This window comes from Penicillium maclennaniae (assembly GCF_028827695.1).
Source record: "Penicillium maclennaniae strain IBT 15551 chromosome Unknown utg000004l:1.0-3007600.0:1.0-3009580.0, whole genome shotgun sequence".
NCBI lineage: Eukaryota > Fungi > Ascomycota > Eurotiomycetes > Eurotiales > Aspergillaceae > Penicillium > Penicillium maclennaniae.
Window position 1 is genome coordinate 2,116,072 of NW_026623216.1, and position 23,420 is coordinate 2,139,491.

Genomic DNA, 23,420 nt, shown 5'->3' on the forward strand with positions numbered 1-23,420 from the left:
ATCAAAGGCCGTATTGCTTCGGGTTTCTCGCAGCCCTGATGCGATCATAGATTGTTGGACGGAAGCTATATAACGACCCTCGCCTTCTTCTCGTCATGATCATCAGAGACATCAATTCCAGACAAAGGTATCTAGCATTACAACAATGTCAACGTCACGTATCTTGATCGTGGGCGCTTCCATCGCTGGCCCATCAGCTGCCTACTGGTTCGCCAAAACCGGTGCAATAGTTACAGTTATCGAGCGATTCCCTCAGATGCGTACCAACGGACAAAATATCGATATCCGAACTGCAGGTGTTTCTGTCATGCGGGAAATACCAGGTATGGAGGAAGCCGTGCGAGCCAACCTTCAGCCAATGGACGGCATCAGCATAGTGCGCGACGATGGCCGGCCCTACGGAATCATGACTTCCACCGGGGACCCTGATCAACAGTCTTTGGTCTCCGAGTATGAAGTCCTGCGCGGTGACTTGTCGCGCATCCTCTTCGACCTGACCAAGGGTCACGAGAATGTCAAATACATTTTCGATGAACAAGTTGCCTCCATGCAGCATGACGAGAAGACCGGTGGACCTGTTCGAGTCGAATTCCTGAATGGAACACCTGCCGCGGAATACGATCTCGTTGTCGCCTGCGACGGAGCGACATCAAGGACTCGGGCAATCGGCCTTGGCTGCGGCGTGCGCGACTACATTCAACCCGTGAACTCCTGGGCGGCCTACTTCTCCATCAAGAAGGATATCCTCAATGGAAGCCAGATCGGTCATGCTTACAGTGCCGTTGGCGGTCGTACCATCGCTGTTGGTCCCGATCAGTCTGGGGGCAATCGCGTCACGTTGATGGGCATCCACCCGCGCAGCGACCACAACGCAATGACAAAGTTCCGTGAAGCAAATAAGCTCGGTAGCGATGCGCTCAAAGACTTCGTTGCTCAGCACTTCAAAGGAGCAGGCTGGAAGTGCGTCGAAGTCATCCAGGGCATGATGGAAGCCGATGACTTTTACGCCAGTGAATGGGTGCAAGTCAAAACACCATTCCTTTACAAGGGTCGATTTGTGATGGTTGGTGATTCTGGCTACGCGCCTGGTCCAACGGGCACAGGCACGAGCCTGGCCATTGCTGGCGCTTATATACTGGCAGGCGAGATTGGAAAGAATCGAGGTGATCTGGCGGCTGGATTGAAGGGTTACGAGGAGCAGATGCGGCCACTCATTGACGAGATGCAAAAGATTCCACCGCTGGTTCCGGGGATGATTGCGCCTCAGACAGCTTGGGGAATTTGGGCGAGAAACATGATATTTGCGTTCATATGCTGGAGCAGACTCCCATCACTCTTTAATCAACTCTTTGGGAGTGCTTCTGCTCACTCTGATGGTTACAAGTTGCCGAAGTATGAATGGACAGCCTGAAGACGGGCGTTGACGGCCTCTCCTTGTATCTAACTTTTGTGATTCTTCAACACGTGAAGCATTATATAGAGTCCATCATATGAAAACTATTCAAGTACCATATACTCTATCTGGGTCCAACACTGTACGACCAAAGCACAAAAACATTGCCCTGCATTGTATGTGGTCAAATGCAGCGTTGCTAGTAGATTCCGGACAGCATTTGCTGAAATACGGTAATGAGAGATTCTTACAATGACCAGCCGTAATGTGTCATAGCCGTGTGGAACACATCTCAAAACGGGATGCTTACTAACAAAGCAAACATGTACCGCAAGGGATATGTGACTAGCTTGCAGCCCCGCATTTGGATTGTTTTCATGAGTACAGTAGTTAGAATATCATAGGTGAGATTCGCCCACTGGGCGATGGTCATTTCCATTTGGTCCATAGATACAGATACAGTGGTTGCCAACATGCTCCAGGCTTATGGAATTTTACCCGGTTGATCATGGTGTACAATTAGTAGTCTAGGAACTTCGCTCTTCCATTCTCCTTTCCTTGACCATATGATTTTTTTGCGCTTACTTTTTGCTCCGCAGCAAGAAATTCGATTATCTAGCCATGGTTCACCGTCCACAGGGGTTCTGTGACAAAAGCTATAGGGAGAGGTGCTTCGAAGACCCCAGTTTCGTGGGCTGTAGGGCCCTGTAGTTGTCAGCACACCCCCAACACCCGGGCCCCGGAGCTGCGTCAGTGATCGACCACCAAAGAAGCCTAACGCTGACTAGCTCCACCACAATTCACTTGATTGTACTCCATGTACCGCTGCAAAGCCAATGTCTACGTCATGTACTGGAATCCGTCACCTGCGACTCCAGGGGCTTGGCGAAAAACCAAATTTCTCATGTTGACTCCCCCGCACACTTGTCACCCATCGCGACATTCCATTATATAGCCAATACGCCCGGCAATTTGATCTCTACTCGCCGCATGAAAGAAAATAACGATCACATCCAGGCTATGGACGTTTCAGACGCGCAGACGCTCCGCGACCATGATGCCGACCGGCAGACTCGCGAAGTCTATCGGTATTTTCAACCAGCGAATCCGGCGGCACTGAACGCATCATGGCTCCCCTGTGGGAATGATGCGGCATCTATACCAGACCTGTCGACGTCGAACACCTTCGCTGTCCGCGACAGTTCCGTCACCGCTGAAGCCAGCGGGTTCTCTAGCCCGAACACGACTTTGACGTCATTTGCACAACTTGCAGCCCTACGTCTGAACGCGCAGCGTGCCTTTATTACGTGTGTAAAGCTCTTGCTCTAAGAACCGACTTCTGGCTAACTGCTGTCTTCTATAGAATATTAAATCGAGATTTCCAGTTCATTTTGGCTGAAGCCACCACAGATACTAACATTGGAGGCTCAAACTTGGCATCGGGGAAAGGGGATCAACTGTTCGCAGGAACATCCACATTGAGAAACAGCTCAAGCTGGAACATATGTCGGGTAAGATCATCCAGCTAGCGCATCCTATTAGCCATGAAACTTCCCCCATCTCATCTAATTTTTTCAAACAGGAGACAGTTGAAATTCCTTCGGATAAGCAAGATATTGAACAAGATGTACAAAATCGCTTTTTGATCATCAACGATCTTTTGCAGCACGATCGCTTCAGACAATTGCCCTTCGTAAAAGAAGAGCCCCACTCCCGCTTTTATGCCGGAACGCCTCTGACCACCGACGATAATATCAATATAGGTTGCTTTTTTGTGCTAGACTCCACGCCCCGGGAAGGTTTGTCTGAAATTGAAAAGGATGCATTGGGTACAGCGGCAGCAATGGTCATGAACTACTTACAGGTCAGCCGTCAAGCCATAGAAGGGCGCCGCGCTTCGCGACTGTCAAAGGGCCTCCGTCTTTTCGTCGACGGCAACTCCAGTTTCCCCGACAGTTCTCACAGGTCGGGGTCGATCAGTTCCAGTTCCAGTCAAGCCTCTCGGGCATCTCCATCCCGTCGCACGAGCCCATGCACAATCTCTCGCAAGAGTGATTTCAAATCTTACTTATCACATGCCGAGGACATGGATGGGCGGCTTCAAGATGTCGATACACGCTCTTTAAGCCCATCTTCAGATGAGTGGACACACAAGGAGATCTCTACTGCCGCGACGTCATTGCCAGACTTGCCTCCAGGTGACAATTCCTCTGTTTCCTCAACAAGTAACGATTGGATCTTCCAGCGGGCCGCGAACCTCTTAAGACAAAGCCTGGACCTGAACGGTGCAGGTGGTGTGATGTTCTCAAAGATCAGTGACTGTTCACCAGACCATGTGGTGGGCAATCGTCAGAACCCTGCTGAATCTAACTTTCCTGCGCCTATTCTCGCAATGTCTACTAGAGGAGATCCATTGTTTTATCGAACAATGTCGAAGGAGTCATTGCCGGCAGCCAGTCTGGACAACGCGTTTATAGCCCAATTGACTCGTCGTTACCCAAGAGGGAGGCTTTGGTCATTTCACAGTGATGGCACTTTGAGCACCTCGGACGAGGAACAATCGATCAGCGCGTCTCGCAAACAGCGGAATAGGTCTAGAGCCTCAGAAACTAGCAAACTGAACAAGTTCTTCCCTGATGCTTGTCAGGTCATGTTTGTCCCGCTATGGAACGCCACAAAATCCCAATGGTTTGCCGGTTGTTTCTGCTGGACTCCTCAGCCAACTCGAATTTTCAGTCGCGCTGTTGATCTGAGCTCGACTTTTGGTTTCGCTTCTTCTCTCATGACAGAGTACAGTCGTGTCGAATCAGTCATTGCGGACCGCCAGAAGGGTGATTTTATCAGTAGCATCTCCCACGAACTGCGCAGCCCACTACATGGAGTCTTAGCTGCTGCCGAGCTATTGGAAGATACCGATCTAAATGAATTCCAAGACTCCCTTATCGAGACGGTCAATGCATGCGGTCGAACGCTCTTGGATACGATGAATCAAGTCTTGGATTTCAGCAAAATCATGTCATTGGAGAGGCGGAAGCGGAGATCTGGTCGGAGAAGAGATCCATTGAGACGAAGACAAACAGAGGAACCCCTAGCGCGCATGGATCCGTTCGTGTCGACAGATCTTGCCACGTTGACAGAAGATGTTGTCGATAGTGCGTGTCTGGGCCATTTTCATCTACAACGGCCATCAACGTCAAGAAACCATTCGCCAACTTTGCATTCCAAACCGGCAGAAGAAGATGACGAAGCAGAACCTGATTCAGAAGTGGAAGTCATCGTCAAGATTGGCAACGGTGACTGGCTCTACAAACTTCAGCCAGGATCACTCCGACGCTTGATTATGAATCTTTTAGGTAATTCCCTGAAGTATACCAAGAAAGGCCTGGTGACTGTCAGTCTTGAGGCTGCTCAGCGGCCTCGGAGTCACTCCCAACATCAAGAGCTCCAAGATCTAGTCACTTTGATAGTCTCAGACACAGGTAGAGGCATATCCAGTGAATACCTTCGAACACGCTTGTACACTCCATTTGCACAGGAGGATACCCTATCGGTAGGTACCGGTCTTGGTCTGTCAATCGTTCGCGGTATTGTGGAAACGCTCAAAGGGACCATCAACATCCAAAGCCAAGTGGGGCAAGGCACGACTGTGAAGGTGACATTTCCCCTTGCACGTCCAGGAAAAGAGAAGAGCCCGCGACCCACACTTGACAGGGAAAGTCTTGTTCCGACGAAACCTACCATGTCCGGTCCGACTCGTCATGTAGGACTGACTGGGAAGCGGGCTGCAATTTGGGGAGTTGACTTCACCCTTCTAAGCCATGATCAGTTCTGGTGTTCGATCGTCCACTACCTCACAGACTGGTATGGTCTAGAGATTGTGCCGTGGTCAGCCGATGAGAATGTCGATATCTTGTTTGCTGACGAACGCGACTTGTCTGAAGGAAATTTGAAGCAGTTTCCCATCCAGTCACCACGTCTGCTCCTCTTTAGTAACGAGGTTGGCAACTCTGGTGATTCTAGGGCAAGATGGACTCATCTCGCTAAGTCTCTGATGGTTCTGCGTCGACCTTGCGGTCCACGAAGACTCGCGAGAGGGATCCTCAATTGTCTCAATTCAACGCCCGCTCCAACCCCACCACGCCCATGCAGTATTGAAAAAGAATTTGAGGTGACAGAGCGACCAAAAGCTTCAAGCACGTCTCAATTCTCCAAAGAACCTTCTCTCTCATCATCTGAGCATTTGAGTCCATCGACCTCTATATCAGTCAACGCCAGATCAGTCCCATGTACTTGTGGAAGATATCCCATCAGTCGTGACGATACTGTACGCCTTCCGGATGCAGAGTTTTCCGGTCACGCTATGTCTCGCAATGCCCCTCTGAAAGGTCATATGCCCTCGGCTACGCTCTCATCTTCTGGCGACCCAGCTGCTATGGAACCTTCACCTGCAGGCGAAGACAAACCCCGGGTGTTGCTGGTAGATGACAACGAGATCAACCTTCGCCTTCTACTAACCTTCATGAAGCACCAGAAGGTCAAGGTGGTGGACACGGCCGACGATGGCAGAGTAGCGGTTGATGCCGTTGAGCGAAACTTGCAGGGATACGACTTAATTTTCATGGACATATCAATGCCTATCATGGATGGAATAGAAGCAACTCGCGCCATCCGCGCGCTAGAAAAAGAACGTGAGGGCTGCGTTCCCGCGAAAATTGTCGCGTTCACGGGACTCAGCAGCTTGCGCGACGAAACCAACGCGCTGGAAGCAGGAGTGAATTTGTTCCTGACGAAGCCTGTTTCGTTCAAGGAAGTATCGCGGCTGATCACTGAGTGGGAAATTATATCATCGACCTGAAATATGGCGATCTGCCTCTTAACTACGAGCATGCAAATTTAGCCAGCCACGTGCATAGAAGCCAAAGAAGCAACCTGTCAAACTTATCGATGCCGTAAATTGGCCAAAATATGGAATAAACCAGGTGAGTCTTTTGACGCGTCACGAGCGAATACTCACGGAGCAGGCGTCATCATGAACCAGGTCAAAGATCGCCATCATCTTTCACTCGTAATATTCCAGCCTGAGAAGGCCGAAAGTGGTCTCACGTACCCTTGACTACTTCGCATAGTCTATCTCGAATCAAAGACTACGATTTGATGCTGACCGTTCAGGATTGCTGACACACTAGAAAGGTCTTCTTTTATGAGAACCATGATAGGCTCTCGCATACTTGGATTGATAGATGGCATCGGACAGTCTTAGATACATACACAAGACAGGCCGCGTCATCGGTGACCCGAGTTGGCAGCGTCGACGTAAGATTGAGGGTATAATTTTTCCAAAGAAGTTCGATCATTAGTAGTAATAGCTCTCGACACTGGGACTTGGAGTTGCCGTGAGGGGGAAGAGAAGAGGAGAATATGTTGGAGCATTGTCTGAGACTGACATTACCTTTGAAGAAAAGAAGACTGGAAAATATTATAAACAATTGTGATGCCACATCTGGGTGCTTTTACTCCGTACCTTTTAGATGGCAGGCTTTTAGATGGCAGGCTTTTAGATGGCAGGTAACAGAAGATTCAAGCCATTGCTTATTGAGTCAAAATCTCGCCATCCATGCTGCCTTATAGGTCGGGCATACAATCTACGAATATGTCTTCCTTGATAACCCTTGCTTCAACCAGATCATTCCCTTCACTTCCATCCCCAACCCACTTAGTCGTGCCACGAACAAGCTTCTTGTGGTAGACGACACGCTCAGTCGCGATTCGGAATCCAAAGTTGTCAAGGCGGAAGACCGGCAAACTCACGGCACCCGTGTCGGGGACGGCAAACTCGTCCGACCAACCCGACATCTTCGATGTCCCGTCCGCCGTGCGCAATTTGTACGCCCATGCAACTTTCTCCGCATCTTTCAACCACGGATGAATCAAAGTCACAGTTTCCTCTCGCTGGAAGATCAAACCCATTAGTCCACGGCTGCAACGAAGCATCAACCCGAAATGGAACTTACAATCTTCTCCGGCTTATGATCCGTCTTCATTCCTGGGTAGATATACGTCTTCGAATCCTGACAAGCAACATTCCAAGACTCCATAACAGCACGAGTCGGTCTCGCAGCCATATAGCAGTAATAATGAGCACTCGAACGGATCCTATCCAAAGCCTCAAGTGCCTCCTTTGGCGGCTCAGTCTCCAAAATCGCTGTCAGCTTGAAGCCGAGGAAGGTCTGCGGATACCACTTTTGTTGTGGCCAAGTGCCGTATCTCCCGTCACGCTATCCTCCACAAACCAACTGAGATAATTTCCTATCTTCCGCTGCGTTTCCAGGTTACAGCCCACCGTATACAAACCAGACGGCCACAGCTGACCTTTCTTGTCAAACGTCGGCCCGAGAATCTTGCTCTTCCGCGATTCCCGCACCTGACCGAGCAGCTTCTCCATATCATCCTGCTTGGTCTTGACGGAGTTATCCATAGTCTGACATGCGCTGTTAAAACTCGCCTTGTGTGATTCGTACGCCTCGCTATTTCCCTGTGCACGCGCATTGATAGCTAGCCACGCATAGATGCGACACTTCAGCGCATGAGCCGCGACAAAGGCGCTCGCGCAGCCTAGCGCAGCTAGACGAACGGCCGTGTTCTCCCATTGCACGTCGGATGTCGCGGAGGGTATGGTGCTCATATAGAGCACTCCCTGTGGATCGGTCCAGGTTGTGTTGAGCGTGGTTAACAGCTCCTATTCCCTGATCAGCATATTCCTCCCAGAAGTTTCACACCAGGCTACTAATTCATCACCCACCTTCATGGAAGCTTCCTGGTGATGCTCCACTGAATTCAGGATATGTTGATTATCCCTGACCCATTTATAAAATGCGTCGGTGGCGCCCATATGTTTCATGATCTTCTCATTCTTCTGGAGGGTTTTAATGGATTCCAGGACCGTATTGACATCGTCGTTTGCCTTAGGTTTTTGGAATGCGGTTGCGATGGCCGCGCTGGTGGACAGGGCGACTCCGATGGCTGTGCCCGCCGGTCCGGTCAAGTAAACTGCCAACGCCGCGATGGTGAGAACCCCCGAGACGATCGCCTTGACCTGCTCGGAGTCATCGCCGAGGGGATCATCCTTTTTGTCGAAATAGTCTTTTAATTGTTTGTAATTTTCCTCCTCCCATTCTCTTAGTCGTTTTTCTTGCTCAGCGAGAAATTCAGGAGACGGGTTCACAATTTCCGGCATTGTTGATGGTGCTCGCTAGACTTCGAGAATCGTCACAACGAGAGATACTAATTTGGCCGACTTGAGGAACATATAATGCGAGTGAAGGATGCATTTCAAATAGGGATATATTCGTCGCCATTACTGTTTGATTTGCCACCTCGGCTGCTATGTCTTGAGTTGAGAAGATGGATCTTTCTTCAGCTGAGCTGACCTTGAGAAGTGGTTCTTCATGAGAAGATGAGGATATAGTTGCCGAGCTCCGCTAGTCACGAGGTGAACCGTGGATTGTAAAGTATAGGCTTTTGCTGCGCTAGTACGACTCTCGGCTCCGCCACCTGCAGCTCATAAAGACACAATAATCTTTGTAATCTTAAACTCGTTGCAGCAAAGGTTATCAGGATATGTTCACCGAGTTCTCCGGATCAGTAGAAGTCTAGAACTATACACTGCGTGGCGCCATACTGAACCACTACCCCTGGGACCAATCGTCTATCGTGAATTATGAAAGTCAGCCACGGCATCTTCACAATGCTCTGACGCTTTATAAACACCTATGTTACCTAGGCTTTCCCATGACTATCAGCATCAACTTACACAACAGGAATTGCAGGTGTCCTCAAGCTTCACGCAGTTAGCCAAAATGTCAATGACTACGGTCGCCACGGCTGTAACTCGAACAATCGCTCGACAAAGCCAGAGCAACCCTGCTTATAGAAGTCGCAGCCAAGGTAAGGATATTCTTCAACTCTTTTATCAGTCACCAGTTGTCGCAGTCGCGGTCGCAGTCACTTTCTAACATCTGTCTTCATCAACGCAGGCCACAGATGCGGCGTAGTCGCTGATCCCGGTACTCTCATCGCAGGCTTCCTTGAACGTAATCGGGCACAGCAGCGTACCTAACCTCAGGCACCGATTACGGAGGAGCAAGTGGCGCGCGTTGCCAGTGATGGGGGGATCCAGATGCGGACGGCTGATATTGTCCGCACCGGAACCAACATGGACATGGACTTGTCCACTGCTCACTTGGACGTGGACCCGGAAGCAGGCAGTAAGTCATGGTCTCTGGATCAGCTTCACTAAGTGTATAGAGAAAAGGCTAAGCAATATCCCCTACAAAAACAGTAAACGCAGATATGCGCGGACGCATCACGATTATGGACCGATTCCGAGCAACAGCCCAGCAGAGCAGCGATAATACCTCGACGCAACCTCGACGATACACCCGACGTGAGATCGCATGCATCATGTTCGTCTGTCTGGCCTTGGGCGTGTCTATCGGTCTCGGCATTGGTCTCAACCTCCATGTGCAGCTGATGGACAGCTTTGCCGCAAATCATGAAAGCGACAAACAAGATCAAAAAGAAGACATTTCCGACGAGAAAAAGATCATGGAGCTATTCAACGAAATCGCACGCCAGCTAGACATCGACGTATCCTTACCCTTCCAAGCCGAAGAAGTGAAGCCTATTTTGAAGGAAGCAAATGACTGGATGTCGATGTCAGAGGAGACATTCTGGAAAACGTACACACTATATTCCTCCATTTCCCATTCTACTTCCCTCCTCTTGTGTTCCTAACTCTGACCCAATTTTATTTAAAACAGTCAGCCCGCACGAGACGTACCAGCAGACAAGCGGCTAACCACCGAAGAACTCCTGTATCAAATCGTTGTTTTGAGTGCCTTTACGCCCATGGCCGATTTGTTGATGCAGCTACGGCCTAATAAAACATGGACTTGGATTGACCCAGCGGATGGAAAAACCTTAACCGCGGTCCTCGCTACGCTCTATCAAGAGAAAGTACGTACTCCTTGCGTGTGATTCTGGGAACTGCGTATGCTAACGGTCATAGGGACTCGATGCGATGCTCGATTACATGGCAACATACAAATACTACCAGAAAATACTGCCTCGAAGCGTGGCCCTTGAATGTACCATTTCGGCACTGACTTTCCTGCTCCCTGAGAAACGGAGGAAGACTTGAGTTGTTGGATTATAATTGCATGGTGAGAACTATGGATATCTTTAGCCAAGGGATGGATAAAATGACAAACTGCAAACTATATAATGGCTTGGTTCTTGAAACTATCATGTATATTGGAGTTAACGACCTTCAGGAAACAGTACTCAATCACACCCCTTATCATACTAATAGCAGCAGCATTGATGCGTCGATCTTCGAAAAGGTAAAGATCTCATCGACTTTTTGTTCTGGTGGGAGATGCACAGAGAGATGGTTTCCGCTGACTTGGTGATACATAAACGTAAGGCCTTGTTGTTTTCATTTTCACATGTTGCCTCAATGATATCTTCAGTGCAATGTACAGTGTAAGATAACGGCGAGAGGGTTTTTAATCTCCTAAATCATCATGTCGATGTATCGCTGTTGATTGTGTGCGTGTTTGTGTGCGTCTTTGGCGAGCTGTCTCCGAAAACATTCCGCTCTTTCTTCTGACATCGGAATCATTTCAATCGAAAACAGGGTGATAAGACGGAGGCACACTGGCCGCTTAGCGATGTGGAGATGTCAGGACGGTCAATGATCGGCAAGGAGAGACTCAAGGTGGAGATCTACTCCCTCATGAGTCTCGAAAGCTTGCTTGATTTGCATCCCGAAGTCTATCTTAACACGGCCACACCCAACGGCTAGGACTTTTCCACTCGCCCGCGATGCCCATGAATCCGCGAGTCTTGTTTCACAATGTGGTGTCAGACTCTGTGTATCTTCGACATGGGCTTCTCGTTCGTAGTTCTCGGCCTTGGCCCTGGCCTTGGGGCCGTCGCAGCCCCTATCTCTTCGGGTATGTACAACATCAAGAATTCTCGTCGTGCTTGGGCAGGAAAATGGGTCTTTTGATACCCTCGCTGGGGGTTTCACGTATAATCCTAATATCGATGGCTTGGTCAACCAAAAATACTGCAATCCTGCCAACGTCTCGGTTCCGAGCACGGAGGATATCTGCGCGGCTGGTATTGCGAAAACCATCGCGTCGATCTCGACCACACAATCACTGGCGTAAACATGCAAACATCTGGAATTTACCATCCACAAAGCAGCTCCAAGTCAACCATGATCGGCTTAGTCTCTGGGCAGAGCTATGTGTACAGTCTGCAAAACGACATGATGGAGGGGACCAAGGTCATCAATTACTACGAGCCTGATCTTGTGCCTGTCACCAACGCCATAGCTGAGGACTATTTACTTTTTGATCGTTGCTTCGCTTCGATCCCGGGCCCAGCAGACCCCAATCGCGCGTACCTGACCTCGGGTATCTCACATGGCCATAGTAATAATGAAGAGGTGTTCTGCAACTCTGGAATGCCCCAGAAATCCGTATTTGAGCAACTGTCCGAGAAGGAAATTTCCTAGATCAACTACGAGAACACGACCAATATTAAAGCCGGCAATTTCATCCTGACACTATGTTCTATGAGTGGACGGCTAAGTTCGCCAAGGACAAGATCCTTCCCCTGAGCCAGCTCTACAAAGATGCTCAGTCCGGTTATTTGCCTCAATTTACCGCTGGCTCGAAGATATTACAATTCCTGGAACTACTTATCAATTTGCAAAAAGAGGAAAGCAACATGCCAGTGGATATCGGGGCACTCGATGTTGAGTCTCTGAAATAAGTAAGGAGAGAATATATTTGCCCTTCGCGTGGCGCAAACTGGACAAATAACGTTGTGAATTCAGTCGTAAAAGCACTATTTGTTTCATGCTATCATGCTTACAGGTCTTGCCAGTCTCACTGGGGAGAGTTTAACAACTGGACATATCACTACAAAAGCATGGGAATCTCTCGAGTAGAAATGAAAAGCTTAAACTTGTATGCGAAATGTTGACTTGACCCATTTCGCGATCGTCTTGCATGCTGCAGGTTTTATCCAGGTCGCGGTGATTGGCAGAAACCCCGGGACCAGAGACGCGTCTCAATGGGAGGGAGAGGGTGGGTGGTGGGAGGGGACTTCAACATTGAACTTTCAGCGTCGAGCATTATTCTTGCCATTTAGCCAGATGGCTGCGACATTTTCTGCGTATAAGCTTGATTGAAGCCTTACCCCAATTGGAACAAATGACAAGGGTGAAAATGGACGTCGTGTGGTTGAAGCTGACAGCGCGAGCCTTGCGCTCTTTGATCTCCAATATATTCCATGAATAAAATTAAGCAGTTCCCCTCCTTCACCACCCCAAGGATCTTGAGAACCTTCACAACTTTGAGTATTCTGGTACACTCATCTATCCCTTACATCATGTCGCGCAAGATCGATCAGTTACCCGAGCCTACTGTCAGACACTCGATGAAAGTGGTTGTTGCCAGTCCCAGTCGGTGAGTCGGCATTGTCATGGAGTAAGCAGTCATTGACGCTCACACTCCCACAGATCGGGAACCCTGGGTCTCTATCGAGCAATGCAAATTTTAGGTTACAAGGCATACCATTTATTTGAATGTGTCATTGTGCGAGGAAAAGATCATATGGAAGTCTGCGAAGAGGCTGTCATCGCCCAGAACAACCGGTTCTCCGGCATGAAGCGTTACGATCGGGCGGACTTTGATAAATGGTTTGCTGACTACAACGTAAGACCCTCACAACGAACGATTCAATATCTCTGTAATAATTCGACACTTCCAGTGTCTGGTTGAAATACAATCATTTCTAGGCCCGGCGATCATCGAGGCGTACGTCCAGGACCCGGATGTGAAGTTTATCTTAGTGGAGAGAGAGCCGACGAAATGGGTCGCCTCACTGAACAATACCGCGGGAGGTCTAATGAAAGCTCTGCATGGCTTTCCTCTTGTGTTTCTGAAGTACTTCGACTCCATACTCTACCGATTTGTTACTCTCAACCAAACCTGTCTATGGAGTTTCTCGGACCGCAACAACCCCACAGATCCGGATTTTGAGGTCGCGCTGCGCAGAAACTATGCGGAATAGTAAGGCCAAAATCAAAACAGCAAAGCAGAATCCGGACTGACCGGTCGCAGTATTAACATGGTGAAGCGAACAGTCCCAGCTGACCGGATGTTGCATATTCACCTCGAGAATGGACTCGGCTGGGAAGAGATCTGTCCATTTCTCGGGGTGCCAGTTCCCGAAGAGGACTATCCAGATCGGAACCAGCCTGCAAGGTTTCAGGCCCTCGCAGGGGAATTCCTCAAGCCTCATGTCACTACAGCTATGACTCGGCTTACTTTCATTGCTGTGCCGTCGTTAGGTGTCATGGGCTGGGCGGCACTGAAGTACGGACCATCGCTGGTGAATGCCATAGGGAGAAAATATTGAAGGCTGGACGGGCAGCCGACACCTAAGCGGCCAAGAAGACATTGAATAAGTTACTGTAGCTCGAATGGGAATGTTAAGCTACATCCGAGGGCTTAGTTGTACTTGAGCCCACTCTGTCTCGATCAGATTCATAATTGCTTGATCACTGCAACAATCTTGTATAAAGCAATTGACATGTTAAGTCTCATTTTTGTGCACCTCTGAGTCTTTAAGACCCTGTGCTTTTCCTAACACAATGACTTATCAATCGGGGTTTGCCATTAGTAGTGTCTCCAAGTGCTGAAGAATTGCACCGATGAAGATGATGACTGATCATGATAGCTGCCGAATGAAGCTTTCTTTCGGGCCATGTTAGCTGGAGAGTGAAGACACTGCTGCTGGCCAGACCTGAGATTCTTGTAAGTGAAACTTCATTCGCATCCAATGTAGATTCTTCAAGCTTCAAACGCGTATTCAAGGGACCTCCAGCCGCTTAGTCAATAGAAGCTACGCTGCCTCCGTGGTGTATAACACGTCATCCAGAAGGTTCTAATCATATTTTCATTGGAATCCACAAATAAGTATGTCATCCTATATTATACAATGAAAGCCCCGCAATAGGAACTGATAACCGAGACGTCCCCATGTATATATACTCTGAAAGCATAGCGTCTAATACTCCTGCTGGTCATTCCAGTAGAGCGTGCCATGCTGAACCTCACCCATAGGTTCAAGATTCCACCTCAGCACGAGTCGCGTCCATTGCAACAAATGGCTGGCCAACTTGATATGTCCAATATCCGTAGGGTGGTTCATCGGGTTGATATCATTATGTTGCAGTATGCCCTTGGTGTCGAAATAATAAACGAAGCCACGGTCTCGGAAATGCTCATGTACTTTCTTGGTCTCTTCTTCATATACTTGGGTCGGGACATATGACAAGCCTTCCTTGACCCACTGGCCCCATTGAGACTGTTTGGTGTTAGAGTTGTGTTACTGGCAGTGGGCGTGGAGGAGACATACGACAATGAGAACGACGGCGTGCGGCCATGTACTGTGGATATCATCGATCAATGCGACGTAGGCGTGGTAGAACTCGTTGCCGGGGATTTCGTTAGGGTGGCGGTGATCGTTGCCGCCCATCTGGATTACGACGAGGTCGGCCGGCTGTTCAGCTTTGTTGTCAAATGTCTCGGGCTCGTTGCCGTAGGTTGCGTGGGCTCGACTGCCCGGGTCGGAGGCCCGATTCCAGTACCATGTCTGTTGAATGGATCATTAGTACGTTTGGGCGGGGTTCTGGTGTGATCGGGAGCGTACCATGCCGTGGGCGTTGCCGCCGTAACACTGAAGATCAACCAAGCATGCGCCGGGGTAGGCCTGTTTCGAAGCGTAAGCCTTGATGTGTATTCTCAGGTTCGTATGTTTTGCCTACTGTGATTGTATGCTCAGCGTTGCCGAGACCGGCGGCAAAAAGGTATCCCCATGATGAAATAGTCTCATAAGTAGCAAATTGGCCGGCAACGAGGCTGTTGCGAATTAGTATGGGGTATCTTAGCTTAGTGATCACCGACTCACGATCCACCGATAATTTCCACCTTCTTTTCAAATTCCTTAGGAACCTGGAGACTTTGATCGCTTGCGACGGAAACTCCGGCGATCTGAACTGTGAGTGGACGTGAGCAGTGAAAGCGACAGCAGGTAAAAGAGAGACTTATCCGAAGCCCCAGTTAGTCACTGCGAAAGTGTTAGCTGAGGTAATTTCAGACTATGTGGTAAATGGTAATACCTCTCATCTCAAAGACTTTGTGCTGCTTCACAAGATCTTCATCCAGCCCCAGTTCCGGACCCACGAACTGATAGGTGGAGTCGGCGGTCACATTGGAAAATTGCCAGTCGAGCGAGCCAACGCTATGCGTGTGAGGAATGTAGAGTGAACAGTAAGAACCAGGTCACTTACCGATATGCGACCAGGACACCATCTGTTGTACTTTGGCCAAACCTTACAGCAAGCTGGCATGTTATCAGCACTGACAAATCTTGGAAAGGTGCGATGACTATCATGCCCAGTAAACTTACCTGACTACCGGAAAACTCGACCTTGATTCCAGGTGCACTAGGCAAGTCAGGATCAACATCAACGAGTGCAACGACAAATTAAGGAGAAAAACCTACGACCACCCTAGAGACATCATTAGTGTCAAGGGATCGCAGCTTCGAGGGTGATTTCACATACAAGACACATGATTGCTATCCCATCGTCCCTTGTAGGATATTTCCTCTGCATCGGCATTGTAGCTGCGCCAGGAGTCGTCGAGCTCTATGCTCGGGGCTTGTCCGGGGTAAGGATCCTCCCTCGCCTGACCATTTTGTAGAATGGTAGCTGTGGCGTGCAACGACCATAGTAGAGCCGAACCTAACCTCGCAATCCACATGTTGTGCGTTGTGGGGGTTCTGGTTCCTGGACACAAGAACACAAGCACCGTATATTTCTCCCAACCGAAAGCTCGCGTGTCCGAAGTGACTGAATGTGGTAAGAATACTAATAATGGCGTGATCTTGGCTCAGTACCCACTCGCCACAAAAGTGGTTGAAGACCATCTTGCCACGTCCCACTCAGTTTACGAGCGGATTTCCAACGAGAAAATAAAGGGGATCCGAGGATACGAGACTATCCGTCAAAATTCAATCTCTCACGAGTTGCAGAGCAATATGGGATTTCTTGGCGGTTGGTGCCAAGCATATAGTGTGGAGAGGACGTGGAGCTTAACGGGCCTCGATGGTACAGTTGGGCGTGCGCCCAGCAAATGCCCAGGGCGCCAATAATCCGGCCGAGATGCTGATTTGCTGCAGGCTCCTCAGAGCCCTGAGTCAAAAAGCCTAGTACAGTTGCCATTTCAAGAATCAGGGGTCCCCATTCCCTGCTCCCCGGAAATCGGCGCAAAAAAAAAAAAGGCCACTATGCGCCGTCACGATGCTATAATTTTCAATGAACATCATGCGATTGAACGTGCCATCATACACCAACTCAGCTGGACGTTCAGAAAACTGTGTACTGTGTACTGTCCCATCGATGATCATTTCTATCTGGACCCTGGGGACTTCTCCACTTTCGGCTGAATCGGAGTCCGCAAGTGTCCGAAACGAGCTGTTTCCGGTCTTTACACCACTAGGCGGTCCACGGAATGCATGAGGCGTGCCCCTATTGTATAGCGGGTACAGCCGCTGTACCAAATGGCCAGAGTCGGACTTTCAGATCGAGACGGGATTGCACTCGAAGAGACGGACCCCCTGAACTCAAACCCATCTAACGAGAACACGGCTTTGCCGCCACAAGGAACGCCACAATTGAGACCGTCGGCTTTCAGGATGCCATGTAAGCTGGAAGGAGATGAGGCCTGGAGGCCCGCGCATGTCCTGCAAATGAGTAGGCTTATTCTTGAACCCCAGAGTCTCAGGTGTCAATCGGGGGGGAGTCCGAAGAGGCGAAAAATCCTTCGTCCGAAGCAGGATCCTTGCATTCCGGAAACGGGACCTTGTGCCAAGACTAGATCGTACTCCCGTAACAAACCGCTAGGGTCCTGGGCTCCGCAGACGCCAATCTCCGCCGATCAAATTGCGTTCATTGCGGCTAGAATTAGGTCAAATGACGCCACTCTGCGACCGCATGCATTGTTTCGTATAGGTTTCTGCTTGAAAATTATGTAAGAGTTGATATTCGCAAAAAATTAATGGGGTTTTGAAGTCCTTTTTTTTTTTCATGAAAGGGAACACACACGCGAGAACCTCGTTCTCGCAATTAAAAGCACGCCTCACGAGTACGCCGCCAAGACGACAACATTGTTCCACTCCCCCGCTGAAACTTACGTCTCTGGCACCAGACAAATCACATGTTTCCCCGAGCGACGATACCCCCATAGGGCTGGTGTGAAGTCGTATTGGTGGCGAGATCAGCGCCAAGTTCTTGCGCAATTTTGAATAGTGGTTGGGCCATCGCGGGAGTCGAATCAGACCAGATGCTTCGTCGCAATCCCAGGATTGCCTTAGCCCTGGATTCGATCCTCGTAAGCTCGTTTCCCTCGGTCTCGCTCTGGTCGTATTTGGATAGATCGTGAAGCGCTTCAAATGTCCTCTTCTAGGTAATTCGGCCTTGATAGCCAACTTTGGTGTCAAACTGATCTCCGGACGTAGTTGTATGATCTTGAAACGCAGTGTCAGACGTGATATCCCCATATTACGTGTCCGTCGGGGTCCGGGCAAAGGCAGCTTCCTCTCTCTCGTTGTATACAAATTCTTCCTTTTCGTGCAATCTCGAGTGAGAAATTAGCAGATGTTGCATCTCATGAAACAACCTATCTCAAGGCTGTCCAGGGGGGAATCTTATCGAATGAATGCTTCCCAATGGTCGTAGGATGATCCTGTTGTGGCAATAGATCTGTCGCCAGGCCCGCTGTCAAGCCGAGCACTCTGGACTATGCATTGGCTTACTCCACCCCGATTCGGCACTTCTATCCTTTTTGCCTTATGTGACGAGAGACCCGCAGTCCATCCGCATTCATAATTCCAGGCCCCCTCCACTCGTATCCCTTCCTTCTTTGTCTTGATCTTTTTCTTGTCTGCCTGTACCAGGCGTGCACCCGCTCCGTCTTGGCACGTACCTATTTCTTGAGAGACGCCGTGCGATTGCATCTCCTATACACTCGTTTACATTATACGCCTGGCCCTTTCCCCGACTGTCCCTCTCGCGCATATTACTTCCGGCTAAGAGATCAATGCCTCGATGCTAGATCTTTGAACCGCAACCCCACGCTCATTTAAGTTGATTTGTCAATATGCATTCCATCCAGCCAAAAACCCTATACAGCCGCATCTTGGAAAGTGTACCTTGGAAGGGTGATCCGAATGTCAAGGGTGACCCTAGGAAAAGTGTGAAATGGATTGACGTATGTCTTGGAGCTCTCTCTTGATACTGCCAAGTTCCCCTCTAACTTGAACCAGGGCTTAAGAGGAATCGCCTCGTTCCTTGTCGTCCTTACTCACCTTGCCCGCGCATGGGATTACGACCTGTTTGCACCCTGCGATAATGAAGATGCCGCTCCACGCATTCTCCAGTGGCCCGTCCTGCGAATCCCATGGCAGGGGCGCCTGGGAGTCACCATATTCGCCTTCTTGACCGGATACGTGTGCGCTTTGAAGCCTTTCAAACAGGCTCGCAATCGCGACATACTCGGCTCTTTCACATCTGTAGCCAAGAGCGCATTTCGCCGTCCGCCGCGTCTTATTTTCCCTGCTACTATTGCCTTGATCATTTCTTGGGGTATGGCTCAGTGTGGAGCCTTTATCGCCGCCAACCGTTCGGACTGCTGGTGGTGCCGTTATGCTTCCCCTGACCTGGCACCGACTTTCTGGGAGGAGTTCGTCCGGTTGTTCAAGAACTTCTTGGACGTCTGGACCACCGGATACATGGCATACGACGACCACCAGTGGGCTTTGCTTCCGTTGTTGAAGGCGTCGATGCTGGTATATGTGATGCTCTGCATTGTCATGTTTGTCAAATTCCGCTGGCGTTTGGCCATCTACCTAGGAATGATCCTCTACTTCCACCAGGATGCTGCCAAAAACACAGGTTCGTTTGAAATCATGCCTCTATGTTTTCTCCTGCGCAAACGCTAACACTCTGTAGAAACTTTCCAATTGCAGGCAATCTACGGCATGTTCCTCAGCGACCTCTCCTACGAGACAGCGTTCAAGGAGTTTGTCGAAAACCACAAATGGCTTCGCCGAATTGTCTCAGCAACCCTCGCTTGTACTGGTCTCCTCATCTGCTCGTACCCAGGCGAACACCCTGAGTGGGCAACTTGGTCAAATTATATGTTCAAAGCCGCCCATTACATCTTCCCACCGGACGTCAACATCGGCAAACGCTACTCCGCCATCGGCGTCGACATGATCATCTTCGCAATCTACATCTCACCCTCTACTAAGGATTTTCTCGCCAACCGTCTCCTTCTCTGGCTCGGAAAGCAGAGTTTCGCGGTCTACTTGGTCCACGGAACACTTCTACGCACTGTGCTCTGTTGGATGCTATACGGTATTACTGGCCAGCCATGGGACGGCGATATCGTCGACGGCAATGGCAACCCTATCCTGGACGAGCATGGGGAGCCGCTTCACCCGCACTGGATCCCAATTCGTGCTCCGTGGGTCGTTGCGATCTCGATTCCTTCGTGGATCGTACTGGTCTACATTTGCGCCACGTTGTGGACGACATATGTCGATCCGTTCTGCGCGAGGATGACCCAGAAGCTGGAGAAGCTTATGTTCGAGGAGGATGAGAAGTCTGCTGAGACACTGCCTCTTAATAACATGCCTATGACCGCCATGCCTATTGCATAGGGGTTGCGGTCAGGACGCACACGAATGCATGAAGCATATATTCTATCATTTCATTTCTTTACCCCCTTTCGGGTCATTGTTCATATTGACTTGCATGCATGCAATATTTCTTTTCTGTCAAGGAGTTTCCATTGTATATATAGCATTTGCGGAATTTTTGATCAATTTCGAAATAAAATTCCATCTGTGATATTCTGAACAATAGCATGTCTATCTCTGGGCAGTCCCCCAATCCAGACAAAATCAACTGCTCAATCTTGGAAGTTCACGGTCGCGAGATTTCGACTCGAACTACTGGGCCTAACGATCCAATTGACCAACAGAGTGACCAATCAGGTTATTCGATATTTCGACCTCAGACCTCCTCGTAGGGCAGAAAGCAAGTTAGAAAGTTTCGTCAGCCACCGACGCACGACTCCAAGTTCTCGGCATGACTCGGAAAGCTCGACGACAAGCTGAAGAAAGGCCACAGGTACGGGTCTGGGCCTTCGCGACCGGGAGGGTCTTGCCCCACCCGCTATGTCTGAGACACGACTCCAGGTTTTCCGCCGTCAAGTCACTTTCTGGACCTGCGTCTTGTCCGAAGTCTTCAGACGACAAAGACGGCCCGGAAAAGGCTCATGCAGCTGAAGATGTCAATCGAACTTAGGAAGTCTTCTTGGTCAGAAACGTGTCCCCAAATTGATTTACTCGGACCAAGGACCCTGAGCGGAATTTCTGTGTCATAGAAGTGGAGCGCAGGGCTGACAGGGATCACAGGATGACTGTCGCCAAGGCCCTGAAGTCGTCTTGGCAAAGTGGTGGGTCTCGGAGCTACACTCGATTCCTTGATTCTACGCTGGCGTGCCAAGAAGGCTATATTTGGAGACACCAGAAGACAATTACCGTCCTAGCATGGTTGTGCATACGAGGACGATGATGTAGCGGCCTTGGTATCGTACAGCTATCGATTGATCTTGCTAGTGTGACCCCAATAGCCGGTGTTGCCCAGCCTTCAAGTTACAGTCCCCTGGTGTTCTCCATGGTCCGAAGGGTCCACCGCAATTCGCTCCATGCGGCACTTAGAGTGATCGAGCTGTGTCAGCTCCTACAAGTCTCCGTCAGCTTGGGGTGTGTCTCATGAAGCTAATGTAGTGGATGTCACTTGGCTTTGTCGATGCTTATTGCCCGCAGCACTAACGAACCAGCGAACACGCTGTACAACATATTGACTCAAGGTATGAGGCCCTCGAATACCGGATTTTTACCGGACTGGAATTCGCATAACAATGGCTGTCATGGAAACACTTGAACAGGCAAGGAATAGGCTGCACAGTAGACCCGGCCGGAAATTTTCAGGGATTTCCATTCTCCAGCGCTTAAGACGGCTTTGAATCTGGTCGATAGCAAGGTAATGAGATTTTAGGGAGTTCAAAACGGCGCGAGAGGAGAACAGAGGACAACAGGGAAGAACAGATTTGAGAAACAAGCGGGGAGCGGTTCACCCCCTTCCCGAGCTTTATCCAGGACTGCAATGTTTCGCTATAGTTAAACAAACCACTCACAAGAGCAATTCTGTTCTATGGCTGTCGAAGTCCTCACTTGGATGACCTTTACAGCGAGGAACTTTCTGATTTGAGATTGCGGGAGTGGTTAATTGTGTCTATCTCTGCGACTCGATGAACCTGACCAAGGGGGTCAAGGTCGTTTCGGAGTATGTGCTAGGGATGTTACCGGAGGCACGATATGTAACGGTCATAGTTGCCAGCGGCCCCAACGATGTTTCTAAGGGTATTTTTTCACCGATTTGACATCGACACTATCAGAGCCGCTGCTTGTGAGGGAGACATCAGTAAGGCCGGCAGATGCAAACCCAATCATGCCGCGCAGTGGCATGCTGAGGTCAATTCCTGTTGCAATAACCCCGGCCATGGTGAACGCGACGGCGATCCATTTCGCCCGAGATTGATCCGGAGAGACGCCTGAGAAATCTTTGGCAATTTGATCAATCGACAGACCATCCAACGAGCCATCCCAGAGCAACTGCTCATGGACAGCAATAAACTTGCTGTGCAGCACTCCCACTGACCGAAATACCCAATAGGCCATGAGGGAAGAATAATCCGAGCACATTGAGTCTGGGTCACAGTCGCCGCCAATATCACCGCACCCGGCGAGTGTGGACGCACCCTGGTCAGGAAAGACAGTCTCCCGAATGTGATTCACCCAGTCACTTTCACCATTTGGCATCTTGTGGAACATGATGTCAAGCCAGTCGATCGCGCCAGTTGAGACTAGGATTGCTTGAACGCCATCGGTCGTGGAGTTGTCACCTGCGGTGCATGTCGAGGCCGCTGAAGTTGTTATTATAGAGGCAGCAGCCGCTTTGGCTTTGGCTTCGGTCGGAAGCGCAAGAGAGCTGGGAGCACACGAGACAAGAGATGCTTCGCACCACTCTATAGAGAGGGGTGGCGATGACGCATGCTGCCAGGGATGTAGTGACGATGATTCTAAGTCGCATCGTAGTGTTGGCGAATCTTCAATGTTCTTTCAACGTATAGCGAATGGCCAGTTGTTTATGAAACCTTGGCCGATTTAATTTCTTGGGTAAACAGATCTCATTCTTTTTGTTTGACACTGAAGCACACAGATAACGAGTCCCGGGGCCTGCATTATACAATAAGCAGATTGATTCAACGGAGTAGGACTATCTCGGGGCTGTCATTCTGAATCGAATCATATCAGCGAACTGATTGGCATCGTCTTGAGGTCTTGTAGTCGAAGCAGGCACTTATCGATTGCACTCATCGTACTGTGTTTCATGGCAAGACTCAATTTACATTTGAGTCATTAGCTTCCAGGTGTTCTTGTTCAAATTCAGATATCCACCACATTGGTTTCCATGATTGAGTTACTTGAATGCGTAATTATCCTACAAATATAAATTGCATCTGAGCTAGCAGCCGCCAAACCAACGTGACGACTACATAAAGGTAGCCCCTAGTGTGTACAAGGCCATGCGGTGATCACTTTTAGATACGCGCTACCACAATACGCACTAGTAGTACAGCGCCAACGGGACAAACTGGGGCAGAAAGACCTCAAACAAGTCGCACGTCTACGGCTAGTGTAGATGAATCTCATCTGCAACTTTAACTAGATTTAGACCATTGAAACA

General features: G+C 49.6%; 12 protein-coding genes across 12 annotated transcripts; 7 read left to right on the top strand and 5 right to left on the bottom strand.

Moving 5' to 3' along the window:
- Window positions 1–145: 145 nt before the first annotated feature.
- Window positions 146–1,411, top strand: N7477_004932 (putative FAD-binding monooxygenase; the record flags this gene model as incomplete). Its single annotated transcript, XM_056966595.1, has 1 exon — window positions 146–1,411. The coding sequence occupies one exon, from the start codon at window positions 146–148 to the stop codon at window positions 1,409–1,411; it is 1,266 nt and encodes a 421-aa protein (XP_056823376.1).
- A 972-nt stretch (window positions 1,412–2,383) lies between these two features.
- N7477_004933 (GAF domain-containing hybrid sensor histidine kinase/response regulator) lies at window positions 2,384–6,248 on the top strand (the record flags this gene model as incomplete). Its single annotated transcript, XM_056966596.1, has 3 exons — window positions 2,384–2,700; window positions 2,757–2,904; window positions 2,976–6,248. The coding sequence occupies 3 exons, from the start codon at window positions 2,384–2,386 to the stop codon at window positions 6,246–6,248; spliced, it is 3,738 nt and encodes a 1,245-aa protein (XP_056823377.1).
- A 767-nt stretch (window positions 6,249–7,015) lies between these two features.
- On the bottom strand, window positions 7,016–7,360 carry N7477_004934 (uncharacterized protein; the record flags this gene model as incomplete). The annotated part of the gene is made up of 1 exon (XM_056966597.1): window positions 7,016–7,360. The coding sequence occupies one exon, from the start codon at window positions 7,358–7,360 to the stop codon at window positions 7,016–7,018; it is 345 nt and encodes a 114-aa protein (XP_056823378.1).
- Window positions 7,361–7,598: 238 nt separating this feature from the next.
- Window positions 7,599–8,075, bottom strand: N7477_004935 (uncharacterized protein; the record flags this gene model as incomplete). Its single annotated transcript, XM_056966598.1, has 1 exon — window positions 7,599–8,075. The coding sequence occupies one exon, from the start codon at window positions 8,073–8,075 to the stop codon at window positions 7,599–7,601; it is 477 nt and encodes a 158-aa protein (XP_056823379.1).
- Window positions 8,076–8,129: 54 nt separating this feature from the next.
- N7477_004936 (uncharacterized protein) lies at window positions 8,130–8,627 on the bottom strand (the record flags this gene model as incomplete). The annotated part of the gene is made up of 1 exon (XM_056966599.1): window positions 8,130–8,627. One exon carries the CDS (start codon window positions 8,625–8,627, stop codon window positions 8,130–8,132), a length of 498 nt encoding a protein of 165 aa, XP_056823380.1.
- Window positions 8,628–9,742: 1,115 nt separating this feature from the next.
- Window positions 9,743–10,186, top strand: N7477_004937 (uncharacterized protein; the record flags this gene model as incomplete). The annotated part of the gene is made up of 1 exon (XM_056966600.1): window positions 9,743–10,186. The coding sequence occupies one exon, from the start codon at window positions 9,743–9,745 to the stop codon at window positions 10,184–10,186; it is 444 nt and encodes a 147-aa protein (XP_056823381.1).
- Window positions 10,187–11,278: 1,092 nt separating this feature from the next.
- Window positions 11,279–11,628, top strand: N7477_004938 (phosphatidylglycerol specific phospholipase; the record flags this gene model as incomplete). Its single annotated transcript, XM_056966601.1, is given in 2 exon segments — window positions 11,279–11,409; window positions 11,427–11,628. The coding sequence occupies 2 exon segments, from the start codon at window positions 11,279–11,281 to the stop codon at window positions 11,626–11,628; spliced, it is 333 nt and encodes a 110-aa protein (XP_056823382.1).
- A 50-nt stretch (window positions 11,629–11,678) lies between these two features.
- N7477_004939 (uncharacterized protein) lies at window positions 11,679–12,238 on the top strand (the record flags this gene model as incomplete). Its single annotated transcript, XM_056966602.1, has 2 exons — window positions 11,679–11,956; window positions 12,010–12,238. 2 exons carry the CDS (start codon window positions 11,679–11,681, stop codon window positions 12,236–12,238), a joined length of 507 nt encoding a protein of 168 aa, XP_056823383.1.
- Window positions 12,239–12,859: 621 nt separating this feature from the next.
- Window positions 12,860–13,891, top strand: N7477_004940 (sulfotransferase family protein; the record flags this gene model as incomplete). The annotated part of the gene is made up of 4 exons (XM_056966603.1): window positions 12,860–12,936; window positions 12,990–13,185; window positions 13,241–13,542; window positions 13,594–13,891. 4 exons carry the CDS (start codon window positions 12,860–12,862, stop codon window positions 13,889–13,891), a joined length of 873 nt encoding a protein of 290 aa, XP_056823384.1.
- A 651-nt stretch (window positions 13,892–14,542) lies between these two features.
- N7477_004941 (SGNH/GDSL hydrolase family protein) lies at window positions 14,543–16,302 on the bottom strand (the record flags this gene model as incomplete). Its single annotated transcript, XM_056966604.1, has 10 exons — window positions 14,543–14,842; window positions 14,894–15,130; window positions 15,188–15,247; window positions 15,303–15,396; window positions 15,446–15,533; window positions 15,657–15,778; window positions 15,828–15,880; window positions 15,947–15,983; window positions 16,043–16,049; window positions 16,104–16,302. 10 exons carry the CDS (start codon window positions 16,300–16,302, stop codon window positions 14,543–14,545), a joined length of 1,197 nt encoding a protein of 398 aa, XP_056823385.1.
- Window positions 16,303–18,699: 2,397 nt separating this feature from the next.
- Window positions 18,700–20,263, top strand: N7477_004942 (acyltransferase family protein; the record flags this gene model as incomplete). The annotated part of the gene is made up of 3 exons (XM_056966605.1): window positions 18,700–18,810; window positions 18,866–19,493; window positions 19,551–20,263. 3 exons carry the CDS (start codon window positions 18,700–18,702, stop codon window positions 20,261–20,263), a joined length of 1,452 nt encoding a protein of 483 aa, XP_056823386.1.
- Window positions 20,264–22,027: 1,764 nt separating this feature from the next.
- N7477_004943 (uncharacterized protein) lies at window positions 22,028–22,504 on the bottom strand (the record flags this gene model as incomplete). Its single annotated transcript, XM_056966606.1, has 1 exon — window positions 22,028–22,504. One exon carries the CDS (start codon window positions 22,502–22,504, stop codon window positions 22,028–22,030), a length of 477 nt encoding a protein of 158 aa, XP_056823387.1.
- Between the last annotated feature and the right edge of the window lie 916 nt (window positions 22,505–23,420).